Source organism: Cheilinus undulatus, linkage group 17 (genome assembly GCF_018320785.1).
Source record: "Cheilinus undulatus linkage group 17, ASM1832078v1, whole genome shotgun sequence".
In the NCBI taxonomy this organism is placed as follows: domain Eukaryota; kingdom Metazoa; phylum Chordata; class Actinopteri; order Labriformes; family Labridae; genus Cheilinus; species Cheilinus undulatus.
In genome coordinates, this window is record NC_054881.1 from 14,212,928 (window position 1) to 14,239,238 (window position 26,311).

The 26,311-nt window shown below is 40.2% G+C and overlaps 1 protein-coding gene across 3 annotated transcripts; it reads left to right on the forward strand.

Annotated features, from left to right (window-relative positions):
* Positions 1-1,060: 1,060 nt before the first annotated feature.
* Positions 1,061-23,297, forward strand: LOC121525158 (PH and SEC7 domain-containing protein 2). 3 transcript variants are annotated; one of them, XM_041810996.1, is made up of 16 exons: positions 1,061-1,394; positions 5,327-6,008; positions 8,701-8,782; positions 8,930-9,290; positions 9,406-10,350; positions 14,067-14,147; positions 14,265-14,377; positions 14,467-14,525; positions 14,630-14,719; positions 14,800-14,843; positions 14,930-15,102; positions 17,520-17,590; positions 17,692-17,837; positions 17,918-18,062; positions 20,606-20,752; positions 20,838-23,297. In XM_041810996.1, the coding sequence occupies exons 2-16, from the start codon at positions 5,481-5,483 to the stop codon at positions 21,129-21,131; spliced, it is 3,279 nt and encodes a 1,092-aa protein (XP_041666930.1). In that variant the 5' UTR covers positions 1,061-1,394; positions 5,327-5,480; the 3' UTR covers positions 21,132-23,297. The 3 variants fall into 3 exon arrangements, with proteins under 3 accessions (XP_041666930.1, XP_041666931.1, XP_041666933.1); XM_041810997.1 differs by lacking the exon at positions 1,061-1,394 and adding an exon at positions 4,820-4,957; XM_041810999.1 differs by lacking the exon at positions 1,061-1,394 and adding an exon at positions 4,830-4,954.
* Positions 23,298-26,311: the final 3,014 nt, after the last annotated feature.

Consider the following 26,311-nt stretch of genomic DNA (forward strand, 5'->3'; position numbering starts at 1 on the left):
AAGGCAAAAGATTCTTTTGGGAAATATTTAAAATATAGATGTAACAAAGGACTCTAATACCATGATATTTGGTTCATGTTATATTTTTATTACAAATTGTTTATGACATGAAAATGTAGTTTGCACATTTGAGTCTAATTTTTCAATTCTCTTTCACTAAAAATATCCCCTTTCTCATTGTTCTTTATTAATATAATTACTTTTTTAATTTTGAGGCTGTACATTTGCTAATTAAACAATCAACATTTTCTGACAGTTCATTGAGAACTTTTAAACAAATCCTAGAGGAGATAAATACCTATAGAGCACAAATGGGGGAAATCACCTTAACAAGCTGAGGTGCAGCTGTTTTTGTGGCTTTGGAGCAAATAAAGCTTTAAAAGACTCGTATTTTCAACTTTTAATAACCTAATGGAAGTTTTCATTCACGTTTTGGTAAGTCAGGTTTGAAAAAGGAGTATCAAAGTTGTAGTAAAAAGCTATAAGTCGTATTTGCTTAAATGTAAGACCTCCCTGACTTCAATACAATTACACATAGTTTAGGTTATATTCTTAGGTATTGTTACATCCATAATTGAAAATAAATACAAGACATTAGGAAAATGAGACAGACAGAAGTTGAGTCTTTGTTCAAGTAAGCCTTTGTAAGCCCGAGACTGTGCTAAACTGGCTTTTCTGCCCACAGTCAGACACTAGGCCACACCAATAATAAGAGGCACAGCTAATGCCAGTGCAACTAATGACACATTTATCCTGATACCTTCTGGTTTGACTGCATCATTCCTAGTGTCATTGGCAGGAATGAAGCTGAGCCACTCCCCTCACCTGACCTGTGTGTGTGCTTGCATGCCTTGAGGCTAGTGGGCGTGGACTGAGGCCTCTCAGGTGTCTTTGAGCTCCTGAGTCATCTGCCAATCACAATGTGCCTGTTCTTTCCTCTTCGTAGCCACTTAGCAGCTTTCTCTCCTGAATTTGTACCCTGTCTTTCCCACAGTCGTATCTCCTCGAAGGAAAACAAGAGAGCAGGGGACGGAAGCCCGATCTTGATCTATTCAGAATGGACAGGAAGCACAAAGAAGAAGGCGGAGGACCCGGTCCAGACTTGGACTTGTGACTTGCATGCATCTTTATGCAACACCACAGACTAAAACCCTGCTCGGCTTCAAAAGAGCGGATGTGAGGCTTGTTTGTGTGTGCAGCAGGTTCAGACACAATCAACTGAGGGTTACTTGTGTGCTTGTGTGAGTGTGTGTGTGCCTCTGAAGGCACAGTTTCTTTGACAGCGGTGTTAACCCAGTAAAACACAGTGATGTGTCTTTCCCTCCCACAAGACTTGACTTAAAACCTCACAAGCGGGCTGATCATATGATGGTGCCTTAAAGAGCCTGGAGGGGGTAAGTCATGCTTCCAAAGATTCCTCTGTAAGCCTTTTTCACTTCTTTGAGGTTTTAAAATGTATGTCTTAGTTTTTTTTTCACTAATGGTAAAGCACAACAATAGTGGTAGTGCCTAACCTTATTACACTCTTAAACATACACATATTTAGAAGCCATTTCAGAGCTTTTACTATGTGGCTTTATTTCCTTTTTTATTTTTTCCTTCCTGGTGTGTTTTTTATGTTTGTACTTCTCCTTTCGTATTGTGTTATGTACTCAAGCCTGTGATGTGCTGTGTAAACTTCCCATGCATTGTAAGCAGCTTCTCTCGATAGTCTCTGCTTGGAGACAGATTTTTCTCATTACTTATGGTTTAAAATACCCTGATTTATTGAGTTTTCCTCTTTGATGTGAGTAAAAAGGCCTTTTTGTCTTTACATTTTGGTATCTCTGAAAAAAATTTGTGCATTTCATAATTTGTTAGAACCAACAATCTTTACCAAGATTACAGCACATACAGAGGCAGGGCTATAGACTACCCTCTTCAGCCACCATCCCTGAACAAACAACTTTAACCATCCTGAAGTGAATCCAAGTCATCCCCCTAAATAGTTGCTTCTTAACTTAGTAGTGCTGCTGCAGTATTCTCATAAATGATGCCTTTGCAATGATAGCACACTTGAAAGTCATGCAGAAAACCAGCACCAACTGTCATGAAAACAAACATTTGTCAGCCTGGTTATGGTACCAGTCCAGTGACCATTATAGCAGATGATATCGTAAATGGGAAAGGTCAGTAATATCAGACACAGTTCTGTGATGGAAAATCACCTGTTTTGACTGTATTTAGGTCACCATATTTTGTCAAGTATAATCAAGCATTCATCATTGTTAATCCTGCAATTCTTTTCATCAGTCCCTGTCTTTATTTAGCGATCACATTCCTTATATTGGCTTTTCCTATCAAATTGAACCAAGATGATCTTGAGATGCTCAACAGAGTCCATAGCAACCCACAGCATACTAAAGATTTTACAGTATAATAATGGGAAAAGACAATCTGCCATTGTAAGTGTCTGGGTTCACTTCATAATTTAAGCACAAGTTAAACATATACACACAGTGTTTCCCATACATAGACAATACTAGAGCGAGCCACCCAGGTATATTTACCGACTTTTTTATTTTTTAGAAATTGAAATAAATAATTCCCATCCATACACACGAGAGATTTGTCCATTAGCACAGTAGGTCTCAAGTGGTCAAACCCCAGGACCTACGGTCAACTCCTCAATGAGAACCTAAATTTGTGATATGTGTGGATTTATTTAATGAAAAATTGTCCAGTTTGGATCTCAGACGGTACCAAAATGTGACAGATTCAACTGGCAGAACAAAACAAGCATGAGAGCCAGGATATACTATGGGGAGAGTGAATGGGGGAGACATGCAGCAAACAGACTGGTAATCAATTGTGTGTTGAGGACTAAAGCTTCTGCTCTACCAACTGAGCTACTCCTAAACAAGCATGTTTTAAAAGAGTGTTATTGACTTTTTAGTGCAATTTTGTTTCCAGGAACACATTCATGACCCACTTTTGCATCCTGACCCACCCGTTGAGAACCACCGCATAAGCACATCCCTTCTGTAAATGCACTGTTTAAAGAGCGTCACCTCATACTATTTATGAAAAAGCTTCTAGCCCCATTGTTCGAACATTTTTATGCAGCTGCTTGCTGCTGATTTATTCCTGTAATCCTGCACTCAAGGAAATTAGTTGAAATACTCTACCTCATCAAGACGTAACAAAGGCAGCACACCTGCTGTGATTACAGAGTATATCTGAAAAGGCAAGGGTTGCTTTTTGACCATCTTTATACAATGTACTACTGATGAATCAAAAAATTAATAATGGTATTGGCAGCCAATATATTGGCTGTAAATAACAGCCTATATATATGGCTAATCTTAAAGGCAGTGCCATCAGAAATGTGTTAGTTGAAGTATTTTGTCTTTATTCATCCTCATTCCTTGAAATTATAAGTTTTTTTTCAGAACTGGAGATTGTGGTCAGAGCTACATTTATATATCCATATTGTAGGGATGCACGATATTGGATTTTTGCAGATATTGGATAGGCTGATATTACAGATTTATTTAAGCTGGTACCGATATTGATACTGATATTAAAATATGCTTTTCAGGCAAGAAATGTTAGTCCTTTTGGACACACTTTAAGGTTTGAGGATGACGAGGAAACAAACTTTAGACCTTAAAGAACACTTTAAAGTTTAAAGTATGAGGATAGATAAAGAAAAAGGCCTCAACTTACATGGGCCTGTTGGTTCAGCCTAAAACTCCACTAATCTATAAGTATATATGGACAAAATTTACAGTGGTTATATGCTGAAATACAAAGTAAAAATATTGGATGTAAATATTGGCAGACATCCCAACCATATTGATACAATTTTGTGAATATTGACATACTGGATATCTGCAAATGTTCAATATTTTACATCCCTAAAAATGACACAGGACGGTATGACCCCATCTGCCTCCCCAAGTATGGCGTAATTCTGTGGGAAATGCCTACACATTTACATTAAAAAGTCCTTTTTGCCCCAGGGAAGATTTTTATTTTTCTCCAAAAGATATTTTGGATCCCCAGGGTGACGAGACATCCTTCGTCTCAAGCCCTGTATGGAGGATAACCAGTGTTCTCATTTGAAACACACTTTATTCAAGCAGAAGGGCAGCTAGGTTGTAGTCAAGATAGTATAACACAACATGGACCAAATTTTTGAAATAATCAGTAAATGAAACAACCAATTTGTCACGTGTACACAATCCTGCTTCAAAAATTCAGTTCAAGTTGGCTTGCTCTGAATTTGACTTTCAAACATGAGTCAATTAAGTTACAGTCTATCTGAGTTAGCTGTCGTGCATGTGCTGCAGCACCCTGACAGGAACTGAGAAGTGAGCACCCACACAGGAAATGTGGTCAGGGTCTGTCCCGGATGTTGGTTGCATGACGAGAGCAGAATGATGAAGAAAGAAAAGTAAAGCAAAAAGAGACAAGAGAAATACATGTAATATGAGAAAGAATGGCAGAAAATAAAAAGACATGGGGCGTGATGTTTAAGCTGTTATGATATTTTGCTGCTGCTGCTCTGCTCCTGGCATTGATGTTATCATGAGAGATGCCTTTGGTTTGTGTTGACAACACTAAGCCGCAGCTTAAACTCCCTCGCAGTTTTATCCTTTGGCCAGGGTCTGGGTGCAGCGTGGCGATAAAATGATAAACAGTGACTGTTAAAAGTGCTCACCAGAAACTGCCCCCTCAACCCCACCCACAACCCCTCTAATCCTCACAACACCTCTATCTCTCTCCTGCTCTCACTTGCTCGGCTTATTTTCAGTGTCTGTGGTCAGGAAGTACTAACTTGCTTTGCTGCATGTCACTAAAAGTGTACTGCACTGACATTCAGTCTTGGCAGAGCAAGAAGTTACAAAATGAGAAGTACGGTCTAAAATAGAGAGAAATCCTTCCCCAAAGTGGATTATTCTACATTGAGGTGGTGAGTTTTTAGTATCTTTTACTTTAAGGAATTTTATTTTAAGTTGTGTTGCCAACTTTTGATGTTTGATTTCAGAGACTGTCCAGTAGTTTCACATGAATTCATACGGATAGCAAACAAATAAAGAGCCACTTTGAAGAGATCACTCTTACGCTGCAGCCAAATATAGTAGAGTCTTATGAATGACTTTTTGTTTATGAGCTAATCAGATGTTCCTCTTGGAGGTTCCCCAATGACTTTTTTTTAGAGTGTACTGCATTCAAATAGTTCATGAACTCTAACTGAACAATTTTGCTGCTGTTTCTCAAAAACAGGCATGGAATTTCTCATGTTGAATACTAACATGCTTTTTTTTTTTTTATCAAACAGATGTGTGCATGGTTGGAGTTTCTAAGCATCTTCTGGATGTCAAGTTTATTGTATTTTATAAAATGACCATCTTTCAAACACCAAAAGAGGACGTTTCATAGCAGGACAGCATCTACAGCTACAAAATCTTTCAGCACAACAAAGGACCTGACTAATGGAGGAAGAAAACTTGTGCTCTTCTCTGCCAGATGTTACAAATGCAGCCCTTCTGGAGCCTGAACAAGATTCATGGACCTCCATAGACCGTCAGTACATCAACGGAGAACAGGAGGGCATTGTGTGGGATGAGACGGAGGTTCTAATAAACCAAGAACACAAGACAGATCAGCTCAGTCTCTCCCCAAAGGCTGAGAAACACAGCCTAGATGAGGCAGAGCCGTGGGAGCAGATAATATGGCCCGTGCGCCCCATGACCTGCACCAGCCCCCTCCTGTCCTTTGCCACAGTGCAGTGGGACATGCCGGACTCCTCCGTGGAGACGCCCTCGCTGGTGACTCACAGCAGCTTGGCTAATGAGCTGGACTGTCTCAATATGATGAGCGTAAGCACCATTTCCCCATCACCTCACCCATCTGAAGACTTTAACGAAGAGCCTTTCAGGGAGGAGGGCAGAGAGGAAGAGGAGAAGTTTGATTCTGAGCTCCTGAACTCGGAGATAGAGCTGAACGGAAATAACGTGGAGGTACGTACTGTGTATGTGTGAATTTGTTTTGTTACCATTAACCTGCTTGCTGTTCTAAAGCACGAGTGAGGAGTTTTTTTCTGGCTATAAAACAGGTTGAAACTAATGAGTGACATGAGGTCAACTTAAACTTGAGTGTTGTATTAATTTTTGGGATTTTAAAATTGGATTCAAGGAACATTGGACCAATACAGGCACCTTTATTTATTATGGTCTGTTGTTTGTCATATGCCTGGAACTTTCTGTTCTGCTGTCTTGGCCAGGACTACCTCAGAAAAGAGATTTTATATCTCAGTGGGAATACTACTAACTAAATGAACACTGAGTAAATAAAATAGAACTAGTACTAGTGACTTTTTATAACCTTCAAAGGCAAACAAGACTAGCAGGAAGAACATTTGTTATTTCTCAATCATATTTATAATGCCTGTAAACTCTGCTGCAGGTAGGTGTCAATCTAGGTCATAAACACACGCTTCAAAAACAGATTTTTGTCACACTTCCAAGAAAAAGTTCACACTGAGTGAAATGTTTTCTTCTGAAAGACAAAGATGAGCTTTTTCTTCAGAAAACACTGCTGACAAATGTTTAGGACAAAATCAGCAAAAAGTTAAAATGTACTGCTTTCTCCACAGGGGACGCCAAATCTGCACAAACAAAAAGATCCACACGAGCTTTAATGTACAACCTGAGAAACATTTTCATGTTTCTTCAGTCCCTAGTTTCCCAAAATGTCATGTCAACAACCAGTGAACGAATGGTTGAAGTCACTGGAAAATGCTTTTCAGGTTTTACACCAAAGGCTTGTGTCCGCTCACTCCACTTCTTGGACTGACGGTGCAATTTTTATTTTATCCCAAACCTTTTTATTTATTCTTTTTAAGGATTTAGGTCCGTTTCACCACAGAGCCGATTGGTTTGCTTTATACAAACTCTGGTCTGTTGACCCGGATTGTCCAGTCTGTTTGGAGTGGTGTGAAAGCTCATTTGAACTTTGATGCTGACCAAACAAGTAAAATCTGGTCCCCTTTTTAAAACAAGGGTCTTGGTTCACTTCCAGATGAACCCTGGGGCAGTGTATTTGCGGTGTGAAAGCAAAGCAGACCAATTATTTAACAAATGGCAGGAAGTGGCATAAAGTGTAATGACTTACAGATATATTTAAACCATTTAGTACGCTCAAATATGTGTCATTACCTCACTTGGTGTCTGTGTAACCACAGCAACACGCCATAGTCTCTTTATCTCATTTTGGCTTGCAGTCTTCTTTGGTACTGATTGATTCTTCATGCAAAGAACATGCTGGACAGCTCACTTCCTTGCTGACTGCTCATAATGACACCAAAGCAGAAGCAGAAATCCAAAGATGGCACAAATTTGATGTTGTTTTAATGTTTTTGTGTTGCTGCGCTCACAGCATAGCCTGATAGACTGTTTCACATATCTATGTATAAAAGTTATTTCTGTCACTGTCAATACAGGCCAGTCAGACCAACAAAACATATGTTGTAGGCATTGCACTGCCCTAGGTAGTAAACTACATAATGGAAGCTGCATTCAAGCTCATCTCTTCACAGCTACCATTGTTAACAGGCTTGCAGTGCACCTAAAGGCTGGCTCAGACCTCATCAATTCATCCAGATTTTGGCCCAGTTCAGTCAGTCAGAGCCAGTCCACATAGTTCCCCTCTGGATACATCCGTAATTGTTATCCATAATCCAATCCATAGTTGTTTGTTGTTTTCTTCTTTTACGAGCAAAAGACCACTACAATCCCACTGAGCGCTTCTGTTTTTGTGTGATTGACACTCTTTGGCCCATTCCTGAACTCACAGACAGTCACATAGACAGTAGCGATTAGGATCACACTTGTAGTGTGGTCAGTCTGTTGGCCAAGATAGGAAAGAGTTTTGTTGCGTAGTCTGAAATGGTGCACTCATAAATGACCAGAAACATCATGCAGCCTGGGCCGGCAACCACACCTGTTGCTCCGGACGCATTCTCTTCAAATGAAGCTGATTGGGCTGGTCATTCTCTAGTTTTTGTAACTTTCTAAGATAGGCCTGCCTGATGACAGACATGGAATCTGGCCAATTCATTTGCCTTACAAGGTTACTCAAAGTATCTGTAGTTACAACATTTTGGAACACCTCTCCTTTTGTCAACATCAATTCCTTCTGATGAATCGATCAGTTTAAGAAAGGGGAGCCCTACTATGAGCTTCTTCAACAACAACAGTGGAAGAAAAACAATGGTATTTGTCTGTTCAAGAGTACAATTTTGAGGTTTAGAGCTCCTCCTAATGTCAGTATAGAACCCTTCACATTGTTTTTATATTTTTCTTGGTGATATCTCCAAGAATCAACACAAATATTAAGCAACACAAGCACAAAACAGATTCACATTACCAAGGGAAGTGGAAGTTTTTATAATCTAGCAACAGTACTGCTATGAGAAGTGCACTGAAACTGATGCCTTTTAGCAGTCTTATAATTGTGGTGATTTTGGCATCACCTGTGGACAAACTTGACTCTTACCAGTCATCTCAATCCTTATCTTTTAGCAACTGTGTTTTAATTTAAATGTGATAGACTGAGCAGTTTTGGGAGGGGTAGAGTGGGCATAATGTTGGTCAGATGAAGATGATGATCACAAGCTTGTTCATGATCAGTGGTCTGTGTTGCAATTTCCAGCCATGTGACGCTGCTGATGTGCAAAAGCCAACGACACAGGAAGGGGAGGATTCAACACAAGAGCTGTCAGGCAGTAATACTGGTAGGTGTTATTCAGAACAACACTTTTAATAAGGTGTGAAGTTATTTTTATTTTACTCCTTTCAGCTTCAGACTAGAAATTCATTATTTGTTGTGTGCTCAGTACTAGAGTTGAGATTTAATGGCAATAATGTTTACCTTCCTCTAGAGAGTATCCCTGAGATCTCTCTGGAAACAGCTTTAACAGAAGACGAAGAAATAGAGGAGCAGTCAGACGGCTCAGATCCAGCAGCATCTTTGGACTTAATCGATACTCCTGAGGAGATTGAAGGCTCAGGAGACGAGGCGGACAGTTTTGTGGATTTACAGCTAGAGGAGGAAGAAGAGAAGCCAGTAGTTCTGCTGACGAGACAAGGAGACGTAGAAGAAGAGCAAACATCAGCGATCAGTGTCGAGGCTGAGGAAGAGGACGAGAAGGGAGGTGAGGCGGAAGAGGAAGAGGGTGTGATGGTTCCTTGCTGCACCGAACAAAGTGAAGAAGCAGAAGCTGTTTGTCATCTAAATCACACGTGAGTATCATGATCATGAGAAGGGGGAAGAGAAAGTGTGTTAACGTCATGTTGTGTTGAAATTATTGTCACATTATATAATAAATAGACGGTGTGTTTCATCCACAATTTGTAGGGAGATTCCTGCAGAGTTTTTACAAACTGATGAAACTGAATCAAGTATAAACCACAATCAGTTACTTGATCTGCAACAGTCAGAGCTGTTAGAGGAAACTACGCAGTCTAGGGTTGAAGAGGACATACAAGAAGAAGGTCCTAAAGGACAGGGTGAAGAGCCAGAAATGTGTGAAGATGTAGATCAGAGCCTGGAGCCTGAGCAGTCTGAGGTGGCAAACAACATCGAGGAACTGTCAATACAGTCTGCAGAAAATGCAGAAGGGCTTAAAGACTCACCAGAGATACTAGAGCTGACTGAAAAACTGCAGGAGACAAGTGGTTTAGAGCATCAAGACAGTGAAGAAGCAGCTTCACAGGATGTACAGACGTCGCTGCAGCCTGAACATGCTGAGCCAGAGCAGGTTGACATGACTGAAGTAAAGGAGCAGAGCCTAGTAGACTCCGAAGACCAGTTAAAACAACATCTGGAGCAGCCAAAGATAGAATTAGAAGAAGAGGACTCAACCCAGACTGAAAAAGCAGACCTGCCAGAGGAGTTGACTCTGTCAGAGCAAACAGTTAGCGTTGAAGCTGAAGACCCTGGAGCAGCAGAGCAGCAGGAACAGACGGAGCCATTGGAGCAGAATGAGCAGCAAGCAGCCGATGAGCAGCTTGTGCAGAAGACAGACGAGTCAGAAATAACAGAGCAGACCGAGGTCACGCAGCAGACTGAAGAGGCAGAGTTCACGCAGGAGGACAAACAGGCTGGGACATCACATCAGGCTGAAGAAGAGGAAGGTGCAGAGGATGAAAATGTACATACAGTCATCTCAAACGGAGTGCATCCAAAGCCTCATATGAACGGAGGGGAGGTGGACAGGGAGGCAGCGAAGTGCCTCGCTGAACGGCTGTTCAAGTTGGAGGAGATCCAGCGTGTCGAGGTGGTGAAGCACTTAGACAAAGAGTAAGCATATCCTTATATTTATTTTTATCTGTATTTTTCTTATAGCTCTGTGGTGATGCTGTTTCAAGCTCTGCAGCTAAACCCACAATGTGAGGCGTGGCTGCAACTTTCAGTCACTATAAACACACAGTCAGAGACGTGGCTGGAAGAAAGTGTGTCCACCCTCATACTGTAAAAGCCATCTAGACGGCATTAGTTCAGATTCGCTTGAGTCAAAGTTTAATGCATTGTTTATCCAATCAAAGTATCAAAAATATAGAGAATTAACTTTTGCATTCAAATTGTTTGAATGCAAACAATTTGAACGCAAAAGTTAATTATCTGTATTTTGCATTCAAATTGTTTGCATTCAAATTGAGCTTTATTATCAAAAATTGTAATATTTTTATTTTAAGTATTACACGCTTAAAAATGTGCTGTCTTGCATTCTTCCAGGCTTCTAAATAAAGGGCAAACCATATAATTAGACTTTAAGGTGTTTGAACATAAAACACTCAAACATTTAATGAAAAATCTGAAATAATTAAACTTTTGTTGTATAATAGAATGTTAAATTGATTTGATATGAAATTCACTAAGCTTGAACAGTGCACACAGCCTATTATACATATGATTAGTTATGTATCTAACGACCGTCATAGATGGAAGAAGACAATCATCTTCTGTAGGTGTCACTAAAGGGGACTCCTAAACAAGATGGAACATATGATGCAGGGCTAAATTTCTGCTGCCTATAACTGTTATTAATGTCCTAAATTCTGGTCTACATTTACCTCCACATAGAGTGAATAAACCTAATAATTTAAAGCTTTTTTGAGGAGTTGTCTGTTTGGGTAGACACCCTCAAGTTGGTTGGTCGATTAGTTGGCTTATGAACTTAATTCCTACCAAATAATCACTATTCAGAAAATAACAATCAGAAAGAAAGAGAGAAAGAGAAAGGGCCGCTGCAAGAACAGGGAGAGAAGGGGGTCATGCAGTGATGGCTAATGAAGCTCAGAGAGTGACAGCTGAATGACAAAAAAGGCAGAAATTCAGAGAGATATTAAGTCATTTTGTGATTGTTTCTCAGATCTTAGGCTCTAAAAACCTTAGATACATGCTTATACCTTAACACAGTTGTGCAGAAAGCTGCAGGTGTGTTTTACAGCTGCTGTAGTTGCGCTGCAAGTGTCTGCTCCACTCTCCATCACAGCCTCTGCCCCCACTACCTACTTTATCACTGGTCAGCAAATATGTTTTTTCATAATTTAATTTCTCAGTTTTAACGTATGTAAACAGTGAGTACAGTACAAGACAATACAGCTAGAGAAACAAGTCCAAAACAATGAGAACAAAAACAAGCATTTTAAAACTGGTGTCACAGTAGTAAAGCCTGTTGTGTTAGGTGGGAACCCTTGAATGTATTACACATAAAGTTTCATGTCGCAAGTAAAGTCTCTATAGATTTGGATGAATCAGGTGCAGCGCTGAAAAAGGACCCCAAATTATTAAAAACTCATCTGATAGGTTTGTGTAGGCACAGTCTTTCCAGTTGAATGACAGTAGAGGAGAACACTTTTTTAGCAACTAGCGTTCCCAAATGTAGAGCAATTTGCATGTCAAGTGCCAGTTTTTAAGTCTCTGTAGAGTATCGAATGAAGGTCATGCTGGGTTTGGGCTGAATGTCTTTGGAATAGGCCTTTGAGATTGACAACTAAGACTGACAGAAAACAAGACAAAACAAAAAGAGATGTGCTGGTGAGCCTTCAGCAGACTAACACCTGTCACATATAGAAGAAAATGATGGAATTAAATGATTAAGTTTTGTCTTGGAGCAAAACAGTCTATGCATCACTTTGAACTGGATTAGCCTATGAAGTGCGTTGGGAGAACAACAGTGAGCTTGAGGCATTGCTTCTTCCCAGAGCTCTCTAGATATTTCTACATTTAACTCACTGGCCCAGACATCCCTCATACAATCAGAGGAGACTGGAACAATAAAACACTCCACAAATTTAGCGAAAGCTGCTTGGAGCCTGGAGGGAGCAACAGGCCCTGAGTTCAGGGGAGGATTCAAATGTTGAGCAATTTTCCTTGACATAGAGCAAATCATGGTCTGTTTATCATCTCATTAAGGGGCACATGTAACATTAGTGTCTGTTACAGGTAGATAGAGAGCAGAGGAGAGAAAAAAGTGTTGTCTCCTGGTCCTTAAATGTTTTTCTTTATGCCTTGACCTGTGAACTTACTTTCAGTTCAACTTGGTAAATAAATGCTTCTTGCTGTCGAGACAGTACTTATGTTCACACATGAGACGACACAGCAGGGGCTGGAACAAGTCGGTTCTGTTGATTATCATTAAAAATAAGGCTTGGTTGGCTCTGAGTCCTGTTATGCTCATTTCTAAGTTCATTTAGTCTACCAGCAGGGTGCACTGACAGCGCTGTTACTGATTAGGTTGATCTAGCCTATAGTGCTGGGCGATTTATAGAAAATTAATCACAACCAAAGTTTGGAGCCTATAACCAACGTAAACCTGCCCTGTCAATTATTTAAATTTTTTTTCCTTGTAATTCTCTCTCTACTAATGCACAACCCCCTTAAAACACACTACTGGCTGTGTAGTCATGTGATAGGAAGCAAGGTTTCACAAGACATGTAGCCTGCCAGAAACCTAAAGGAGAAGTAGTAGTCACATGGCACTACAGCATCCAGTCCGCTCAAACAGTAGCCAACTGTGCGGCATGAGCAGCAAAGTTATTTTCTACTTTTTATACAATAGTAGAAAAATGGTTTATTTTGTCAGCAAGAAATATCAGTTGTTTATTTTCTACTTTTCTAAATGCAACTTTAAAAAAAAACATTTCAGCTGATGTATGTTTTGATTTCAAAAAATAACCATAAGTTGTTAATCTGTGCATCAATCGTAATCAAGGTAAAAAGTTCAATTAATCGTGATTTTGATTTTTGCAATATTTGCCCAGCCCTAATGACCAATCAGTCGGTCAGTGAATTGACTTCAGCTGCTCCAAAAAAAAAAAATCTCCTGCTGTATTTTAACAGCAACATTAATCATTCACTGAGAATCTTTGCTGTGGAAAAATAAAGTTTGTTTGTTGAGCCTGCTGTTAATCTCCTCACCTTACACCTGCTCCTCAGTAGAGTTTGGTGACATTAAAAATAACTTAGTGGAATAATCAATCTTCTGATGTGTTTGTTTCTGTAGTTTTTTAAAAGCATCATTATTAATTTCAGCAGTTTCGTACCCAGATAAATATCCTCCTAGGAGCCTGAATTGACATAGATAGGACTTTCTTTTGGCCCGGGGTGAAACAAGCTGCCAGTTTCTGTTTGACGTTTTTTTGTTGGGTTTTTTTTGAGATTGTTAAAGTACCCCCAGTGATGCCATGTGGGGTATTTATAACACCAATTAATCACAGAAAGTTAGCATTTAAACCTGTGGGTGTAGAGGTTAAAGCATTTACAGGAAGTTAACTTATTACAAAATGTGTTTATGAGCTGCATTATGGGAAGTGTAGGAGCCAGTACTTTTGGGGGTTTTAACCGTACAAGGGACTGAAAGATAACCTAACATCCGTTGCTGATTTTTCCTTAAACTTATAATCATCTCGTAAGAGTTTCCCTTCAGTCATTTCAGGATAAGATTTTTAAACTGTGACGCTTGGATTAAAACTGTTATGACAATGATTCTGGATTTATTTCTCTGTGTTTAGTAATGACTTCAGTCGAGCTGTTGGAGAGGAATACCTCAAATTCTTCGACTTCACTGGGCAAACTCTCGATCATGCCCTCAGGTGAGAATCGTCAAGGTGGAGCTTGGGTTGCATGCTTCAACACTCACAAAACATGCTCATAAAATGTCTCATAGCCTTTTTCTTAATTTCCTCTGGGTTTCTTTATTTCACACTCAGATCTTTCCTCAAAGTGGTGGTTTTGATCGGAGAGACCCAGGAGAGAGAGCGCGTGCTGCAGCATTTCGCCTGCCGCTTCCATGAGTGCAACCCTGACTCCTTCTCCTTCCCAGGTATGCCCCTATCATCGATGTGTTTTTGTGTTTTCTTCTCCAGCAGGGAGTGCTCACGTGTGCTGAATGCGTGTTTGTTTAATCCTTAGGACCTGCATTGGCGCTGACATGTGCTATGATGCTTCTTAACACTGACTTGCATGGACAGGTGAGATAGATTCGTGACTGTAAAGCTTCTGTCCTGGTATTCAAAGTGAAAACAGAAAATCCCTGTGAGCCTTTTAGTCGAGTCATGCTTTTGTGTGTTAACAGAATGTGGGGAAACCCATGTCCTCCTCTAAGTTTGTGTCCAACCTGGATGGGATGAATGAAGGAGAGAACTTCAGCAAGGATCTCTTAAAAGTAATGCTAACACTGATTAGCCTGCAGAAAGCAGAGTCAGTGATTGTTTTTGTGATTTTTCCTTCTCATTTCTATTTCAGAGTCTTTACAACTCCATAAAGAATGAACCACTGGAGTGGGCTATGTAAGTACTACTTCTACAAATCCTCCTCCGTTACATGCCTCACATTTAAAATCTCTTACATAACTTTATCTCCATGCATGCTGAAGTGATGAAGAGGAGCTGAAGAGCTCTGTGTTGGTGGATGAAGATGCAGAAGAAGACGTGCAGCTGCGTTCAAAAGCAAACCCTTTCCAGAACGTTCCTCATAACAAAAGAGCCATCATAGTCAAACAAGGATTCCTGCAGAGAAAAATCCTCGCCGACATTGATGGCAAACGCAGTGAGTGACACAAAAACACAAGAGGATGAACAGATCGAAGATTTAAAGATCCAGTATATCTAGCTATCAATCTGTCACAATGTGTATTAAATTAAACTGATATTTCAAAATAAATCAAGGACGACAACACTCTATATTCTATGTCATGTTGGTGTTTTGGTTTCTCAGAAGGAAAATATGGGTCACAGCAGGACTAAAAATAAGGGCACCAGCAACCAAAATATCAAGAATGTGTCATCTCAAAACAGAACTTGACCTTATTTTCATTTTAAAGGCAAACAACTTGCTGTTGAATATTTATAAGATAGGTTATTCATAAAGTACAATATTTCAGAGGTCGCTGCTTTTTTGTCTTTACAGTGCAAAAGCCTCAACTTTTACATGCCATATGAAAAGTTGTGGTGGTGATTCAGAATTTGGTTTTTGTTTCTTAACTGTCTTGAATTAAATTGATAGAATATTTTTAAAGGTTAATAACAATGAAAGGTTAACATTACATTTTGAATATATGTACTAAAACTGACTAAGCCAATTTCTGATTTTAAAGGGATTGTAGGTGACATAAACCTTATTCACACCTGCCAAAAACTCCTGACAAGTTCCTGAATTATACCTGAGTGAGCTGCATGTGTGAATGCAAACAGCATTTTTCCCCCCTGACTTGCCCTTAAAATTTCCAATACCAGCCCCCTCGTATGTCCCATCCCTGACACCACCACTGACTGAGAAGCAAACAGCAAGAAAATTTCCTGCTGTGAGGGACGGGTGTGAACTATGAGTTGTATGTGTGAAAAAGGGCACATCTTAGGTAAAAAGACTGATAATATCTCATAATTAAAGGTTCAGCTTTGGATTGCATCAGCTATGTGAAAATTAAAGCGTAGTCCATCTTGAATGTAATTTCAAATTTGGGATAGAGTTTAGACACAATTACAGGTACATCTAAAAAAAGAAGATCATGTAAATGTTCCTTTTTTTTCTTGAGATTTACTTCAGAAAGTTAAACTTCCATAAATTGTAGATTCCTCGCATACACAATGAAATATTCCAAGACTTTCTTTGTGTTAATCTTGATGATTATGGCTTACAGCACCCAAAATTCAGAATTCCCTCCCCTCAAAGTATTAGAGTATTGTGGAAAAGTCCAATTTGCAAAGGTTTCCTAAACCTTCATTCTCTCGCCCTGGTTCGGTACACACAACCATAATCATGGGAGGGTAAGCCACAGAAGGTCACTGCTGAAAGGGAAGGCTGATCTTAGAGGCTACTTCAAAGCATGTTTATGGAAAGTTGACCGGAAGGGAAAAGTGTGGGAAGAAAAGGAGCACAAGCAACAGGGATGAGCTCAGCCTTCAGAGGATTGTCAAACAAAGCAGATTCAAGAACTTAGAGGAGCTGACTGAAATGAAGTCAGTGGATCAAGAGCCACCACACACAGACGTGTCCAGGAAATGGGCTACAAGTTTTTTTTTTTTTTTTTTTTTTTTTTTTTTAGTGTCAAGTCACTCCTAAACCACAGACAACGCTTAAGAGTCTCACCTTGGCTAAGGACAAAAAGAACTGGACTGTTGTTTAGTGGTCCAAAGTCCTGTTTTCAGATGAAACTAAATGTTGAATTTTGTTTGAAATCAAGGTCCCAGAGTCTGGAGGAAGATCTAAGAGGCACAGAATCCAAGAAGCTTGAAGTCCAGTGTTTTCCGTTACAGTCAGTGATGGTTCGAGGTGCCATGACATCCTCTGCTGTTGGTCCACTGTGCTTTATAAAGTCCAGAGTCAAAGCCGTCCGCCATCTACCAGGAGATTTTAGATCACGTAATGCCCCTCTAATGCCATCTGCTGAGAAGCTTCATGGAGATTCTGATTTCCTTTTCCAGCAGGACTTGGCACCTGCCCACAGTGAAGCCAAAACAACTAATGCAGCCCTAGTTCCAGCATAGGTGTAGGTTACAATTGAAATCATGCACCTAGCTCCTAGTAGGGGTGAAGTCTTAAAATCCTAAATTACGGTTGTAAATATGTATTGTTTTGAAAGGTTGAAAAACTGAAGGGTGAGGAGGAGCAGGGGGTTTTAGCAGCTGTTTAGTGTCAGCAGTGTCACTGTTTTTATTTTGCACTAGCTGTAAATTAAGGTTTTAGGCTGTAGTTGTCCCCTAATCATTATGCTTTGTCATATTTAACATATTTTTGTAGCTGTTTTAGAATCAGTAGAGGTTTATTAAGACAGAACTTACAAAAAGCTTGAGCAGCAATCCACACGTTCATCTTTAAATTTTCCACACCACAACATGCAGCCTCTGTCCTTGTATGATGAAACACGAATGGATGCTGATTTTAAATATTTTGAGGTGGTTTAGTTTTAATTTCTTCTTTAATTTCTTGATATCTGATGTTTATAAACCTGCTGAATGTCTCTTCAGCTCCTTGGGGGAAACGAGGCTGGAAGACTTACTTTGGTGTGCTGAGAGGAATGGTCCTTTACTTGCAGAAGGTCAGTAACTGCAGTTTGTTTTCTTACAGTTTACATAAAAGATTAATGTGCGTCAGTGATTTTAAATACTGGTTTGTGATTTTCTGTCTTCTGTGTGTCAGGATGACTACAGGAAGGATCAGATGACTAACGAGGAGGTGGTGAGTGTGCATCACTCTCTGGCCGAGCCAGCAGCCGACTACACCAAGAAGCCTCACGTCTTTCGCCTGCAGACGGCTGACTGGAGGGTTTTCCTCTTTCAGGCCTCGTAAGTTACAGCACGGCCAGAGATTTTAAGTGTTTTTAAGGATGTGTCAAAGACTAAAAAACTGTTTTCTCTCCTCACAGATCCAAAGCAGAGATGAATTCATGGATCAGCCGCATCAACCTGGTGTGTGCTCTTCACTCCTCGCCTCCGTTCCCTGCTGCTGTTGGCTCTCAGAGGAGGTTCTGCAGGCCGATTCTCCCCGCCTCTCAGTCTGCCCACACTCTGGTAAACACGGCTACATCTCTCTCTTCCTGACATTGATTTCCTGATGTGCATGTAGTATTTTTGGAATGCTTGATACTGAATTTACATTAAAAGAGGAAAGAAAGCTTAAATCTACCATGGATCACTCTGCAGTAACCCTAGTGTTATTTATCCTTTAAGAAGCTCTTATTTAGCTCATGAGTGGACCAGATTATTACTGAGGCCAACCTTAACAAAAAATCATAGTTGGGTTGAACAATATTTGAACAGGTACAATGTGATTTAATTTTCTATACAGTTTATTGCAATATAAGAAAATACAGGAAGTCATTCAGAGTAGATGAAGTGTTTCTATAGACTCCAGTATAGGCATTCACATTGTACCAGGCCTGGATTATGGCCATCAGGAAGCCAGAGCAGAACAGGACCAAGGTTGACATGGCATAGTCCTGAACTGGCATTGCTCCCATACTTGACTTGACCTAAATCATAGAATTACAGTGGTTTTTTTTAAAGTATTAATGATTATTCAGATAGAGCCATTATTTTCAGAAAAATGAATTGACTTTTCATTTGATTTTATCTTGAAATAAGGATATGGGAGTTTCAGTCTCTCTCTTGGCATTGGAAGTAATCCCATAATGCTTTGCCAGTAACTTAAGGGTGCAAAGCAGAAAGGCCTGTTTTAACAGCTTTTCACCTAACCTTGCAAAGCAGACGGATATGCCTGTTTCCTTGTTTCTCACTGGCAAATCCATCTTGCAAAGCTCCCATCTGAACCGTTTGGGCCCGGTTAGAAAGTGACAGGATCAATCAGCGACAAGGGGTAGTACTTTCAGGTGCGGCAGAGTTGTGACGTAAGCAAGCAGCAACAAGAGGCCGGTGCAATTATGGCAGAAGATATTAGTGTGGATGCTGCTAAAGTGCCAGTTTTATCAGAACTTGACCAAGTTTCTTCATTAAAAGAAGAACAAAGAACAGCACTGAGTTGTTTTCTTTTCAAAAACGACAAAAGTCATGTACTGACATGTCTATAGTCGCCATGTTTCACGTTATTCCTCGGTAGCTGCGCATGTGCACCTCGGTCACGGCTGTCATGTGTTTTGTTGCTCTGATTGGCCCATAAAGATATGACAGACAGAACGTTCATCCAATCACACTCCAAGTTTTTTTTGAAATCCTCTGCCCTCTCCCAAACGCTTAGTATTTAAGGTTTCCCAGCTAGTGTTTCAGGTTACTTTTCACCCTCATTATATGAAATTCAGTTAATTCATTAATCTGAAACTACAAATGTTACTTATCTTTCTTTTTTCCACAAGGAAGGCGAGACTAAGACTAACTAAAAACAGATCTTTGATAATGAAAACACTGATGAAAAGTAAGTAAAGTTTTTGTCCAGGAGACTAAATAAAACTGAGATGTAGGGTCATGTGTGCATGTAGGGTCTTTCGGTGTTTCCATCAGTTTTATATCATTTTAGTTACTGATAGTGCATTAATATGAGTGTTTCACATTTATATCAATTTCACAGTTAGGATGATTAAATTAGTTCAAATAAAATAAATGAGTTTAAATAAAGACTAAAATTATAATGGTTAAAAATGACTAAACTACAACTAGAATTAAAGCTGATTTTAATTTAAAGTACACACACGCACACAGCCATAGGCTGATTTAGGGGATAGCATACATACGTGTATGTAATATTGCACATAAGATGCATACATAGCTGTATGAAGTATGTATGCAGAGAGATTCTGAAATGGTTAAACATGGTCATAATTCAGGTTTGTCCTGAGCCACGCTTTCAGATTACCCTTGCAACTTGCAGAGCTGGAGCATTCCCTGACTGAGAGTGGTAAACTGAGTGAAGGTGGTTGATGCTGAGCAGTGTCTCTCAGCTCATCCTGAAAAGTCTAGAGGGACCATGCTGTTACTGGGGTCAGGGGGTTAAAGAATGGAGTTATGCATTATGGAGGTGCATGGGCATCTGAATTTTAGCGTTTGTCCACATGCATGCAACACAAAATATCAATAGAGACGACAACAAAACAGCAGCGTCTAGAAGCTGTTGCCACTTCCTTATGTGCATAAACATCCTGCGTTTCCATGGTGCTGATAAACGTGTTATATTTGTCATGGTGGCTCTGTGATATTGATCACCATAACAACACATGGACCATCTCTCTGGATTTGGAGTATTTTAAGTGAAATACTTGGCTAAATAAACATATCACATAGGTTTAGATCATTTTTTAATCAATGAAGACGTTTCAGGGTGAAAGTCCTCCTTATCTTTAAAACCAAAACCATTTCAAATAAAGAAACTCAAGCTTCACTTTTGTATAACTGAGCTACATTTAGCCTTCAGAAGCTAATCAACCTTTTATGATTTGTAAAGGAAAGGTGATCCTCTTTCAGAATCTGCATACCAGTAGTCTTTCTTAAACCCAAAACTCTTTAAGTGGCTAGAGTGTTACCTTCCTCTAATCTCTCCATTTCCATTCATGATGATTTGCATTTAAAGGATTTGCATGTCTTCTTTCTGTTCCTCTTATTTGCAGGAAAGTCAGCTGCAGTTTCATGCAAAAATGCTGGAGTCATTCAAAGCTGACCTGTCGCACCAGCAGCAAAACATCCCAGATGGAAAGAAAGCCAAAACCAAGGAGCTGGAGGAGCATCGAGTCAGAGCGGAGTACCTGCAGCATGAGGTGACCTGTGCTGCAAGTTAGCGTTAATGCATGCCAGTGTAAAAAGGACCCTAAGATGATACTAAATCTCTTTTTACATCTACAGATTGGTCGTTATGAGATCTACATTCAGGTGCTGGAAGCCTGGAAGAAAGAGAGAAAGGTAGACGACAACATGTTGAGAACAGCAGAGCTGAGCCAGTTTGACAAAGCCATGTGTGCAGACTCTGTCATGGAGGGAGAGGAGGAGGACGACAGTCTGAAGAGGTCCCACTCCAGCCCGTCTCTGGAGCTGGAGATGCCTGCGGAGCCTCAGGCAGTGATCAAAGTCAGGCGCAACATTTCAGAGAGACGGACTTATCGCAGGACCATCATCCCAAGATGGAATAAAGAATCCTGAGGTAACCCCACCCAGGAAAGACTGTATGAAATGCAGATTTGTACATTTCCTCTGTGAGCCAAGTGTTAAAAAAATCCTATTTTAAATTTTCTTTGTTTCTGCATTTTTATCTTTTGCACTTTTATGAAGTAAACCTCAGGGAATCCACAGCTCTGGCTCTCACAGGATGGAGGCTCAGCTGATTTGTTTGTTAAAGACTCAAAACATCTGGACCTAATTTATTTAGTATTTTTTTATGTACGTTAAATTTAATCTTTTAAGGACACAGAAGGCACAAAATTGAATTAGTTTTTTGTTTCACAATGGAAAAAAGGGTTGTGATTTAAATACAAACCACTAGAGGATGCTGTAGCACAGCTCATCTCACTGAATGGACCAGGCAGGATGTGCTGTCAGTTTGAAACTTAAAGAATCATTGCACTTTTAGCATTTTTGTTGTGTATAAAATGTTTTTTTTCCTGTTTATGCTCACTATGATGGTTACAGTGTTGAATATTTTACCAAAATAAGTTAATGTCCAAAATGTTACTGTTGTTTTTCTTTCTGGGAGACAAAATAAAACAATGCCCCTGCCTCTAATCATTCTGCATGAGCAACCAGAATTTGCCTCAAAACATTATGAGGTATGAAAAGGTAGGACTTGATTGAACCCATGAGGGGAAATTCCAACTGCAACAACACAAAAACAAAATAGCAGGTAGTAAAATAAAAACTTAGACTAGAGCTTTAAACATAAATAAAACAGGAGGCATATAAAAGAGTCATTCAATGGTGTAAAGCAACAACAACTAAAACAACAGCTAAAATGTTCTGTGCACTTATTAAAGTCAGTAATGTGAACACTAGTATAGCAATTTACATGGTTAAGTTTGCAGTAATGCAAACATGAGTTATAGATGTAACTATTAAGTTTTTGATGACATAATGTATGCCTCTTGCTAAATCACCCAGGATGAGCAGCTGTGAGAGGTTTGAATAAGCACTCTTAATTTGATCGAAGCAGCAGTCAAGACGTCCAGAAACGCTTTTCTGTCTGAGTACTTTTATTTTGGAAATCTAGCTTTCTTTGATGGTTGGTCACTGTGAGTGAAAAAAATTAACTCAAATTCAGCCACACTTGGAATGTGACACGGGACCTATGTGTGCTCATTTATGATTAGTGAGGTGTGAAGGATTGTAATCCAGTTATGCAGAAATAAAAGAGTGCAACACAAGTGAAACTAAATTATAAACAGACAATTCCTAGAACACAGAACAGTGTGTTAGTATGTGTGTGAACTGTGTTATCTTAGTGTACATACTGTTGTTCTAAATTATAAAGAAAAACACATGAAGACAGCACGGTACACATCTTTTCCTTTTCACACAATAAAAGTTCTTATTAGAAGAGGCTTGCACCTCACCATCTAGTTCTCTTTAGAAAATATTCCCAAAGCATCACTAAATCACTCCTGAGTTGTTAGGGAAAAATGAATGATTAATTAATCTGCATGATAATTTCTCATAGTTTGTCCAAAAATGTATTTTTGAAATAAAAAAATCAACATCTTGAATTTCATTAATGTTATTTGATCTAATCTAATGTGATATATCAATAATAATAGAGTATTCAGACCCCCTTCACTTTTTTGTTTTTCTTTTGTTGCAGCTTGATGCTGCAGAGAAAAATTCACATCATGACAAAGTATAAACAGACCCTTTTGCAACAACACTTGAAATTTCGCTCAGGTTCCTTACATTTCTCTTGATCGTTGCTGAGATGTTTCTACACCTTGATTGGAGTCCACCTGTGGTAATTTAATTGGTGATTTGGAAAGGCTTTTCAGAAGCAACAAACTCCACATAAAAAGCCAAGCAGGCTCTCATGGGTTTTGCTCTGAGAAGAGGCTTCTGTCTAGCCACTCTGCCATAAAGCCCAGGTCAGTGGAGGGCTGCAGCGATGGTTGTCCTTCTGGAACTTTGTTCCATCTCCACACAGGATCTCTGACCATCAGGTTCTTGGTCTCCTTGGTCCCCTAAGGCCCTTCCCCACTGATTTTTCAGTTTGAACATGACCAGCTCTTGGAAGAGTCCTGGTTCTACCAAACTTCCTCCATCTGAGAACCATGGAGGCCACTGCTCTTGGGAATCTTCAGTCTAGCACATTTTTTTGTAGCCTTCTCTTGATCTGTGCCTTGCAAAAATCCTGAGTTCTGCAGGCAGTTCCTTTGACCTCATGCTCTGATTTGCATTGTCAGCTGTGAGGCTTTTTAAAGAGAGGTGTGTGCCTTTCCAAATCATGTCCAATCAACTCAATTTACCACAGGTGGACTCCAAACAAGGTGTAGAAAGATCTCAGCAAAGATCAAGAAAAATGGGAGGCACCTGAGCTAAATATCAAGTGTTTTTGCAGATAGTCTGAATATTAATGGCAATGTGATCGTTCTGTTTTGATTTGTAATAAATTTGCACACATTTTTTACAGTTCTGTTTTCACTCTGTCATTATGGGGTACTGGTTTTAGATTAATGATAATAAAAGTGAATTTAATTGACTATAGCATCAGGCTGCAACATAAGAAAAGTGCTTTTTAAAACTTGTCTCCACCCAAACGGTGTTTGCATCCCTGGTTGTGAAATCCCATCCAAAACTTTAAATAGTCTTGCTTTTATTTTGTTTTTGTCTCCTAGCTTCATGAGAAAAAAAAATGTCTTATCTATTTTTATTGGTTTAACTTCCCAGTGTTTTCATCTTGAATCTGGGGATAAAAACAGAAAGATTAACTTACATTTTAATCAGTATCAATGATCAATTCATATACTAAATTTTCCTGTAAAAGTCTGTCTATTCACAGTTTCCTTTTACTAATAATGCTAAATCTGAACAAGTTCTTTTCACCCATCACATGACCTAAAACAATGGTTGTTGCAGACTTACGTTTATTCTTATATGATTGAGAGAGTGGGTGTGTTTTCACGTTTGTGTGGTGATTGGCCTCAGTGGCATGGGCTCCATTTTGTTCTCTTTCAGCCTGACATGTTGAGCTGCGGTCAACCCAGGGCAGTCAACAATGAGGCCAGGATGTCTGGAATCATCCCCCCCCCCCCGCGCCGCCCACACTCAAACTACAGAAATACAAACTCATGCACAAAGCCACATTTCCCTCACACAGGAATTTGATGTGATAATAGGAGGCGCAATGAGGAGCACAGACGGTACAGGCGAGGACTCTCCGTCCTGTTTGGGTGTCTGACATGGATCAGAGATCAGCTGAAGCCCCTTGATTTTTTTTAGACTTTTCTCACCTGGACTGACATCAGGTAGAAGTCTCTGACTGATCGTGTGGTACTTCCTTGTGTGATAATGCTTGACTTGTCCTCTGAATGGAAGCAGTCTCCATTCATTGGCAGAAATAACAACAGCTCATTAAGATAAAGTCAGATTCTGCAGATGAGGATGACTGATGGGCCACGTGAGTGACAGAAGCCCGGGGCCATTGCAGCACCTTGAGAGGGGATGGGTGGGCCCTCAGGCTGAAAGGTGACGCCATCTCAGCTAACCCAAATGCTCTCAGGCCTGTGACGAAATCTTACAGTGAGTGGCAGCCATTAGTGTCTTGTTTTTCATATCAAATTGAAATGTTTAATCTGTGCTTAAGGTGCTTGTTTGGGTGCAGGAGCTCTCCACTGAAGCTCTTCTCACATGGCCTGTGGAGCATGACATCAGCGGCCGTGGTGGCCTTGTTTTGGAGCCCCATCCCGCTCCGCCTCTCCAACAACAATAACGACCGGCTGGAGCAGCAGGGGCTGCGTTCGCTGCTGGGTTCAGAGGGCGTCCGTCCCAAGGAGCAGGCCTGTTTTTGTTTCTATCCGTGCCACTCCATGCTGCAGCTTTGTGCGCCTCAGTCAGGCCTGGATGGGTAATTAAAAAGGCAAGAGCTCAAGTTGTGATCATTAGGGGCTTGTCCGGCATGGACTCCAAAAAAAGACCCCGACACGTAAGGTCACCACTGCCCACTTCCTCCCTGCTCTGAACATTGCTCAACATCCACAATGGCTTGGAAATGCTCAGTAAATATGAGCCACAAACACCTGCCAGCAAACATAAACTGTACTGTAAACACTCACATTCATCTGGCTGCCCTCAATGCTCCTCCTGACGCACATTCTCCATCTGCCGCTGACGCCTCGCACGCTCTACTTGTTACTTTTTATCTCTTATCCTCACTAACACTTAATTTCTCCCTCTCTGGCCATTAGAAAAACATTTTTTTCATCTCCCTCTTGGTGTCCTCTCCCGCCTTTTCCTCTTGACTGCTGCTGATGGGATCTTTTTCTTTCTCTGTCCAGGGCCCTTGAAGTCTCTCTGTGGTCCTTTTAAGGGCTTTGTTTTCCATTTAATAACTCCTCCTCTTCTATTCTCCAGCTCTTATCTTGTGCCCAAGGTACAGGACTTGCTGTCCTGCAAAGAGCCAATGCAATGTCAGTTTCCATTTAAGTGTAATTTACAGTGAAAAGATTTTCTTTTACCGCTGATTCAAGAAAACATCCTCCATGCCCTTCTCCCCCTCCAGACTGGACTCATTAGCCTTGCTTTTCCCCTGTCCAGACATTTTCATTTTATTTGCCAATCAGACCCAAACATGACTCACTCAGACCCTTCCTACTCCTTTCACAAATGTTGGCTTTTCTCTACCAAAGAGGCCTCTTATTGAGGGAGTTAAAGCAAGTGCCTTGCTTAAGGGCATTTCAACGCATGACCCCTTTTTGCCCTCCTCTCTGCTTCTGAAAACACTCCTCAGGCACAAACTCAGAGGCTTTTAAGATGCAGGACAAACATACCGGCCGGGATCTTAAAGCTGGCGCTCCATGGGTCAGCGCGATGTATAGCGCAGAGTGAGAAATGTGTGTGAACTTATCTTCTTCATCTTATCTTGTTCTGTCTAACAGGAATTAGTCTGAAATGGAGGAAATAGGAGAGTGCAAACCTCTATCTGGGCTCGACAGTAATGCAAATCTACAAGAAGAGCATCTAGTAGAAGGTATATGTTGCAGCCAACCAAACCTATCTTGCTTGATGTAAAAAAGTAATTGCCTCCTGAACCTAATGATTTGCAACAGTTGGCAATGAATCTTTCACATCAGTGTGGATTCGAGTCTGGACTTTGTCTAGGCCTCTCAAAAAAATTCATTTTGTTATTT